Source organism: Ceratotherium simum, chromosome 36, assembly GCF_057802395.1.
Source record: "Ceratotherium simum simum isolate JZ-2026a chromosome 36, ASM5780239v1, whole genome shotgun sequence".
In the NCBI taxonomy this organism is placed as follows: Eukaryota; Metazoa; Chordata; class Mammalia; order Perissodactyla; family Rhinocerotidae; genus Ceratotherium; species Ceratotherium simum.
Window position 1 is genome coordinate 31,147,493 of NC_141935.1, and position 9,096 is coordinate 31,156,588.

Sequence of the window (9,096 nt, forward strand, 5' to 3'; positions counted from 1 at the left end):
GTGCTGGACGCTGGCGCTTGGGCAAACGGGGCTAGTGCGGGGGCGCTTCCGGGGTCGCCGGGGCCATAGGACAAAGGACACGGGGACACGCCAGCCGGGCCTGCTTGGTGGCCGCGGGGCGCGCTCGCAGGACAAAGCGGCGGCGGCGGCGCGCCGGCCCCCACCCCGCCCCGCCCCGCGGCGCGCGCCCGGCGGCCGTGCGCGAGCGCGAGCACGGGCGACGGTTGGAAATGGCGGTTCGGGCGGGGGGCGGGGCGAGGTCCTGAGGAGCCCTTTCCGCCCGCCCCTTCCCGCCGCGCTGCCCGCGCGCCCTCCTCCTCCCGCGGCTCCGGCCCTGGGCCGGGAGGGCCCCTGACGGGGAAGGGTGACCCGCTCCGGCGAACAAAGGGGGCGGCGGCCCGGGCCCGCGCACTGCGGGCGCCGAGCCCTACCCTAAGATGGCGGCCGGCGCGGGCGGGCGGGGCCTCCGCGGCGGGCGGGGCGAGCCGGCGCCGACTCGTCCTCATGGCCGCCGCGCCGGAGCCCGGCGAGCCCGCCAAGGGGAAGGTAACCGGGGCGCGGGGCGCGGGGCGCTTGTCCTTCCGCCGCCCGTGCGCTCGGACTGTCCCCGCCTCCCGGGGTTCTGTCCTAGCGCCTGAGGCGGGTGACCACGGCCGCGGGAGGGGGCCGGCGCCGGTCAGGACTGCCGCGGGTCACCGCAGGTCAGGAACTCCACCTGTCGTGCGGCGGGAGGGCGCCGCTGACGGGGGCGACGGAGGGTGACTCAGCGCCCCGAGGACGGGGCCGCTGTGGCGCGTCGCACGCCCACGGCGCGGAGCGCGGAGGGTCGGTGAGCGCGGGGGTGGAGGCCGCTTACACCCCGGGCATCGCTCCACACAGGGGGGTCCGGGGAAGGGCTGGGTTTCCCGGTGGGCACGCGGGGTGGCACGTGGCCCGCGGCCTCCCCGCCACTGTCGCGTCTCCCTGCTCTGCCCTCCCCGGCCCCTTCCCACAGTGGTCAGCGTGCGCCAGCCCGGGAACTGGACTTCCCCTCGGCCTCGAGTCCAGTCGTAGCAGTCCCCGCACCAGGCCCCCAGCTGTGGAGCCTGTGTCTGCCTCTTCTGGGCCTTTGCTCTCCAGGGGTACTAACGCTCAACTAGCTCTCTGGGCGCCCCGGAAGGGGCTCCCGACTCCCCAGCGGACTGAGGCCCTTCTGTCCCCGTCACCCGGGTACCTGGTACACAGCCCTGTCCTTACAGCATTGGGGATACCGGAAGTTAATGCTTTATGTCTTGTCTTCCTCTCGGGCCCCTTAAGAGCAGGAAACCCAATTTATATCCTCGGTGCTGAAAAAATAACAGATATTCAAAAAAAAGATTTAAAAAATGTTTTCAATAGTGAGCTATGGAGATATTAACATTGGATCAGTCATGAGTGTTTACTGAAGACCCACTGTGTGCCAGATTGCTCCTAATCCATTGTTTTAGGATATACTCTGCTCAGCTTGGAAATTCTGCTCAATTCTTCAAAGTTCTTGCTTTTCTGGGGACTTTTCCATCTAAATTTGGCCAAGGTAGCAGATCATCAAATGGTTTATATGAACAAATGTCAGATAAATTGTTTCCATATTTAATAGCAAAAACAGTCAATTTATGCACCACTGGTGGCTTTTCTGTTTTTTAATGTCTCATATACTATTTGGAATATGCTCAGTGTAACAAAAATGTACCCTTGTTTGAAACTTGCATATTTCAAGGGGCACCATAACTACGAACACAAAATTCTAGATTGTTTTGTGAGAACACTGGGCTCTTGAATGTGGCTTTTCTCTCTCTCGTATCTTATTGTTCATCTTTGATTGGAGATAACTCGTCATTTAAGGGTCCTAGGGTGGTTTAATCCATTGAGAATCAAAAAGAATTCAATGAAAGAAAAAAAAATCGATGTATTTAATTGGTCCTTCATTGGCAAAAAAAAATACTGTAGTCAGTGAAATGAAGGATAGGTACAAGCCCTAAAACTGAGCAATGCCAGATTTGTGGGGTAAGGTTAAAAAAAAAAAAAGGCCTGTAAATTGCTCATGAAACACTGGTACCTATCAACGCTCATCAAAGAGACTGTAATAAAATTATATTAACACAAGCTATGCTTGAATTAGCAGCCCAAGGTATTGAAAAAAAGTCTGAAGTTTTTTAAAAAATAATTTTTCAGTGATCAGTACAATCCAGGGATTGTTTATGAGAATCAGCAAACCTGGGAAACTTATCAAGCTAGCATACCTGATAGAACTAGCCGTTAAAAACTCTTTCCTCTGCTCTCCCTTCTTCGCTCTTCAAGAAACTTTAAAATATGAAATTTGGCATATGCCTATCAGGAAAAGTGCTCTAGGTAAATTCTAAATTTATTAATTCACCCATTCAAAAAATATTTACAGGGTACCTCCAGAGTATTAAGCACTAAACTCAGTGCTAAAGATATAGCGTTGATCAAAACAGGCAAATCCTCTTCCTTATGAACTCACGTTCTACTGGGGGAATCAAACAAAAAAGGACTAAGAATTTCATTTACTGAGCCATCCTGCAAAGATCCAGGAGAACGGCAGTGTGTGCTACGCAATCCACCTAGAATTGTTAAAGGAATACCAGCTGGTGTGCCCAGACCAGGGGACGAGAGAAAGTGGTATACGGGAGGAGGGTAGGTGCCACATTAGGTAGGGTCTGCACTGCAGTAGTGAGGAGTACTTATGTTATCTGAGCATAACTGAAGGCCATGGAGGGCTTAAAACGGAGAATGGTATAGTCATCGGAGTGGAATCAACATCTTTGAAGGTACTAGGGCAGACGGCAGCTTGGTGGTAGCAGCAGTGAAGGTGGAAGTGGTTTGGTTCATGATGTATTTGGTTCAGGTACATCCTTCTAGACTTGCTGATACACTGGACAAGTGTTTGATGAACAGAATCAAGGATGACTCCTAGATTTTTGGTCTGAAATTTGGTTGAGGAGTGATGCCTGAAAAATAATTGATCTGGAAATATTAAGTCCAAGGTGCTTATTAGACATAGAAGAGGTGTCAATAGGCAGATGAATATGAGACTAAAGCTTGGAAGAGATCAGGGTTTGATTTATAAATCTGGGAGTCATCATATAAATGGCATTTAATTGAAAGCCTTGAGACGCCTAGGAAGAGACTAGATTCCACCGGGGCGGAAGGAGGCATTTCAACACTTAGAGGTCATCTGAGCAGAGGACAGCAGCAAAGCTGCCAGGAATGGCCAGGGAGATAGGAAACCAGGAGACATTGTCATATTTCAAGCCAAGTAATGTTTCAAAAACATGATTATTTGCCACATGTGCTGATGTAGAATATGATGGATTTTGCAAAATGGATGTCTTTTAGAACGGTGCTGTTTCAGTTGAGTGAAAGAAATGCCTCATTGACGTGAGTTAAAGGAAGGAAAGGAAATTTTTAAGTGGAGCAGCAAACACCGGTAACTTGAGTTTTGCAGTGAAAGGGAACAGAAAAATGGGATGGTAGCTTAGGAGGCTTGGGAGGAAGGGGTGTCAAGAGAGATTTGTATGTTCCTGGGCTGGAGATTATGGTAGAGAGGAAAAACTGATGATACTAATGAAAGGGGTAACTATAGGAGCAAAATCCTTGAGTAGTTGAGAGGAATCAACTGCAGTTAGGACTGGTTTTAAATAGGGACAGGCCCAGTTCCTCCTTTGCAACAAGAATATAGGCGCTGATCAGATACATTTGACAGTGATGAGGTGGCTCTAATCTGATCTATTTCCTGTAAATTCTTTTGGCATTCTGGCTTAGAAGTCTCTTCTGAGGGCCAGCCCCAGTGGCCTAGTGGTTAAGGTCAGTACGCTCTGCTTCAGTGGCCGGGTTTTAGTTCCCGGGCTGCAGACCTATACTGCTGTTAGCTGCTATGCTGTGCTGGCAGCCCACATACTAAAAAATAGAGGAAGACTGGCATGGATGTTACCTCAGGAGAAATCTTCCTCAGCAAAAAAAAAAAAACTTTTGAGCTTCCCTTAGTTCCATCAAGATGAGCTGGTAAAACTGCTTTTCTAAATCAAAGCTTAAAAATATTAGTTTACAAAAAAAATTAATGTAAAAGTTACTTAGTTTATGTTTAAGGGCTTAAATTTGTTAATGGCAGAAGTTAAACCTTAAGTTTGCAAAGTACTAGGGAATAAGAGAGACATGCTTTCACATTATAAACACAACTACTTCAAAGGGACTTAAGGCTTGGACCCTTTAATTTCCATTTCTGAGAATCTCCCAGCTCAGTGCACTCTCTACAGAAGACTGGCTCTTCATTACAGTGTCCCATACGTGCTTTTTTTTTTTTTTTAAAGATTTTATTTATTTAATTTTTTCCCCCCAAAGCCCCAGTAGATAGTTGCATGTCATAGCTGCACATCCCTCTAGTTGCTGTATGTGGGACTCGGCCTCAGGATGGACGGAGAAGTGGTGCCTCGATGCGCACCCGGGATCCGAACCCGGGCCACCAGCATTGCAGCGCGCGCACTTAACCACCAAGCCACAGGGCCGGCCCTCCCATACGTGCTTTTAAGTCATCAGTAATCAGTAGTCTAAGCTCCAGCTTTACCGGGGGGGCTGAGAATTCTCTACTAGGAAAGGGAAAGCTGTGGTCTTAACATGTCTTTGTACATCCTTACCCAATTTTGAGACAAATCGCAGACGTAAAATCACGTACTTAATGTTACTTCCTAGACGTGTGACCTTTGGGAAATGACTCCTCCCTGAGCCTTGGTTTTTTCATGTATAAAAACCCAAAGGGGTAAACGATGCCACGGAAATGACAGGCTTTGGGGTGAGGCTGACTTCACCTCCACTCTGCCAGCACTTAACAGCCTTCTGCTTACAGACCCTGAGCCTGTGTCAGAGGTAATCTCAGAGAGGTTGTGGGAATTACAAATGGGGCTGGGTGGGGGGGGTGTGGTAAAGCGCCTGGCACTGATAGCCCCCTGCCGGCTCCACATTATGACTGTTTAAATTAGACTAGTGTTGGTTTCTCAGCCCTGGCACTGACAGACCAGATTTGTTGGAGGAGGGGCTGATACGTGTATTATAGCATGATTAACAGCATCCTTGGTCTCTATCCACACTGGTTTTAGAAGGTACCATTTTAAATAGGATATTTGTCTTTAAAAAGCAGCTAACATTATCCGATTATTTACAATTTTTTAAAAATTTATACTTTTCTAAACAGTATCTAAAAGCAGTGTTTTCCCCAATCTGATCGATTCATCAGGGGGGAAAAAAAACTTGAAGGTTTCTAAACAGATTCCAATGGCTTATCCCAGATCTGAATCAGAATCTGAGGGTGGGATTTGAAAATCTCAAACTCAACGAGGTAGGTACCTAGCTGACTTAAGCAGCACTATTTCAGGTACTTGATAAAGAACTGGGGTTGACAGCATTTTGTCCAAGTGGCCCAAGAAATATTTATCTGCAGATTCTGGTGTATCCTGGGGTCACACTATGGCTCCAGTATGGGAGGGAATCCAAATGAAAAAGCCCAGAAGCCTTAAAGGAACTTGTGCTGCCTTTCGTCAAGTGTGCAGTGTTTGGTGTGCTGTGGCCAACCCCTGATGGTTCCTTTTGTTCTGCTTAGGACCTCTGTGCCCAAATGTGGAAGCCATCCTAACATTCCACCCCGCGGTAGAAGCTGCTGGTCTGACTTGCAGATTAGACCTGATACAACTGGCACTAACCACCACCACCACCACCACCCTCTGGCCCTAGGACCCTTCCCCCAGGGCAACAGGCTGGTTTGGAGGTGGGGGCATTAGTCTTGGACTGGAGTGCAGGAGTCCAACAGTCCCTGTCTGCATAGCAGCTCACACCCTCTCCCCATGGCCACATTTCACTGGGCTTTTGAGCTGAGAGGGTGAGAAACAAGTTTTTTGCTAAATGAAATGAAAAGCCAGAAACAATTAAATCCCCCAACCTCGTTGTAGGTGAAGATTTATACCGAAGCGCTTTTAAAATTCAAGTCTGCAACATTACTGAGCACCTGCTGTGTTCATGAAGTAATGTGTGTTAGGTGTGTAGGGGGAGGGTAGCAGGGAGAGAAAGAAAAAAATGGCACAGAATGATCCGAGTATGTTATTTTTGCTTTATTGTGAAGCAAGTCTTTTCCGGCAGAAGCTTGAGCCAAAAAAGCAAACACAGGAAGAAATACAATCAAGAATATCTTCATGTTTCAACCTTTAATCTGACTTGCCTTGTTACTGTCCCTTCCCCATTTCTTCCGGTTTTTTCCCTTGTATTACACCTTCTAGGTATCACCTCATCCTACAGAATCCCCCTTTAGCTTAAGGTCCTGCCTCACAGCGTACTACCATTTAAAAAGTGAAACCTTTAAATGGACAAGTAGCTTCCTTCTAAAAGCTGAAGGAAGTTTTCATTACTGAAAACTTGCATTTAATCAAGTTTAGAAAACAGTTACCGTAAGTTTTCTGAGACTTGTGTATTAACAAGAATGCCTTAGTGAAACGTTTAAGTGACTTTTTAAAAATGTCTGTCCTGCCCTCCCCAGACTAACATACAGAATTAGCAGAGTGACAGACATTCAAGTAAACATGCTAAGCTTAAGAACAAGTCCATAAATTCAGTGAAGACTGTAGAAAAATAATTTAAAAATTATTCATTTTAGCACTTGAAGGAACTTAAATTACCTAGCCCAACCCCTTCATTACAGATTGAGGGCCACAGAGATAAAAAAATATATATATATATATCTCCTGCAGATTACAGAAGTTAGGGGCAGAGCTGAGACAAAAATCCCACTCTGGATCTCCAGCTTTTTTCATCACACTAAGTGTGATTACCTCGTACTATCAACAAAGAATCAAATATGATCAAGTGCAACTTCATTATCATAGGCAAGGAAACAGACCAGAAGAGAGAGACTGCCCATGTGTATCTTTACATGAAGTATTTATTATGAACACAACTGATGTTCACCTAGTAAACACCAATAAAATCTGAAGTCATTGTTAAAGAAATTTAAAACAAACAGCACTATACTAATATTATAAGCAAACATGGTTAGAATAATTTTACTTTTTCCATCTATGCTTCCCCCCAAATTATGCTGTTTTTCAATTTCAGTAATAGCCAAACTCCCAAAATCATAGATGTTTAAAGAGCTCATAAAATAATGTATGCTCTTATTTCCCAACCAGTCAATTAGCAAATTATGGCATAACACCATAATTTAATTAATTTAGGTCTAAGTTATCCCACTGCTTGGGGCTTTCTGGTCAAATTCTTAAGTTTCACATTGTATACCAAAGGAAGATGACTAAAGACAATGTAAATGGATTCATGGTTGTCACATAGTACATATTCCAGTTTAATCTTTGCCAAACCGCCCTGAAATAAAATTCTTTCTTGTTCAATTTAGGTTTGTTTTTTTTTTTTATTTTATCCTAGCCCTTTAAGCTCCTAGGAATTTTAGATGTTGAAAACATTCCCTGTGCACGGGACTCAATACTCTATGGTTCTTTAGGATCTGTTGTGGCTGGCTTTGGACATTTTTTGTTAACTAGTGAGTATCTGTTTTTACATACATTTCTCTATGTGTGGTGAACAACTTTCTTCTAGATTGAGTAACATAATTAATTATAGTGGTTATGCTTCCTTTTGACAGGCAGAATTAGAAGATCATGTGATGTTGGAGTAGGAGGATTTATCTTGGTGACTTTAGGATGCTGGTATGTATACTAAGTGTTCAAGACGACCCATAATTGTAATAGGTTTATCTAATTCCTAAGTATACGCTCTTTTCAGACCAGTCTTCCATTGGGAGATTCCCACCCTCAGTGAAGAATCTTGATTTTTATTGTTTAAAAAAAGGACTTGTTAATGGAAATTTCTCTTACAACATGGTATTGCTGGAATGCCTTTAAATATGTCCACATTTTATACACCATTTATCAAATGAACAGACAAATGCATGACATTAGACATTCTATTAATGTCAAGTTATGGTCTATTAGGAAGGCCTCAATCTTTTACCTTACCGTAGTGCTGATTTCTTCCCTGCTTATGGCATCACCTGAAAATGCTACTTGAAGAAGAATGTTCACAACTTCTGGTACAACATGGATGAATCTCAAATATATTTTCTTAATCAAAAAAAAAAGCCAAACCTAAAGAGTACATCCTACGTGGTTCCCTTTATGTGAGGTTCTACAACAAATAAAACTAAGCTAAGGTGATAGAAATCCTCATTTTATGTAAAATAGACCTTAATAATAATAAAAAGAATGTGTTCATAGGTTAGTTGACACCAAACCACCCAGAAAAAGCACACCAAATTAGAATGGTTAAATTTTCAGTCTTAGGGTAGTCATCTGTAAGCATTTTTAAATTTTGTTATTATAAATTTCAAATTAGTTTTTATATATTAATGACTTATTCCTGTTCTTTTCTTACAAGGTTCCATTGTAGGTATAATTATGCAAAGCTAAGAATCCAGGAAAGAATTGCCAGAGAAGGAATTAAAAATAAGATTTTATATGAAAGTACCCACCTTGATCCTGAAAGAAAACAAACCAATGGCAACAGCAGCAACTGAGCCGAGTCTTGCGCACAGAAAACCCAAAGACAACTCACTGTAGTGTGAACAAAGCTGAGACCAGCCGGTAAATCGTTGTCTGTACCACAAGGCTTTCAATCAAGTCAATAAAGTCTGCGTCAGTCATAGTCTTTTTTTTTTTTTTTTACACTTGTGTGAGTACTTACAAACTTGTTCGGGCCCTCTGTCTACTGCCAACATAGCATATAGTGGACCTGTTGTACTTAAAAAAGAGTTTCCTTGTAATAAGGAGTGAGTATAAACAACGGCATTTCAAGAAATAAAATCTCTCCCAGATGGATTTTAAAACTTGCCTTAAAAACAAAAAACATAACTATTACTGTACCCTGTTAAAAATGAGGGAATACTTTCTGGTTTCTAAAGCCAATGCTATTTTTTTTTTTTTTAAAGACTTTATTTATTTATTTTCCCCCCAAAGCCCCAGTAGATAGTTGTATGTCACAGCTGCACATCCTTCTAGTTGCTGTATGTGG

The 9,096-nt window shown here is 44.3% G+C and overlaps 1 protein-coding gene across 2 annotated transcripts; it reads left to right on the forward strand.

Annotated features, from left to right (window-relative positions):
- The first annotated feature begins 296 nt into the window (after positions 1-296).
- Positions 297-8,730, forward strand: COX20 (cytochrome c oxidase assembly factor COX20). Of its 2 annotated transcripts, XM_004439595.3 has the most exons (4): positions 297-546; positions 7,456-7,570; positions 7,673-7,736; positions 8,464-8,730. In XM_004439595.3, the coding sequence occupies exons 1-4, from the start codon at positions 505-507 to the stop codon at positions 8,600-8,602; spliced, it is 360 nt and encodes a 119-aa protein (XP_004439652.1). In that variant the 5' UTR covers positions 297-504; the 3' UTR covers positions 8,603-8,730. The 2 variants fall into 2 exon arrangements, with proteins under 2 accessions (XP_004439652.1, XP_087280625.1); XM_087424499.1 differs by lacking the exon at positions 7,456-7,570 and having other exon boundaries at positions 305-546.
- The last annotated feature ends 366 nt before the right edge of the window (positions 8,731-9,096 follow it).

Bases quoted from the DNA above. Each gene is read 5' to 3' on its own strand.
- COX20 (XM_004439595.3), top strand. From the start codon at position 505: ATGGCCGCCGCGCCGGAGCCCGGCGAGCCCGCCAAGGGGAAG. The intron at 547-7,455 runs GTAACCGGGGCG...ATTTTATCCTAG, and splicing joins GCGAGCCCGCCAAGGGGAAG to CCCTTTAAGCTCCTAGGAAT. The intron at 7,571-7,672 runs GTGAGTATCTGT...TCCTTTTGACAG, and splicing joins TGGACATTTTTTGTTAACTA to GCAGAATTAGAAGATCATGT.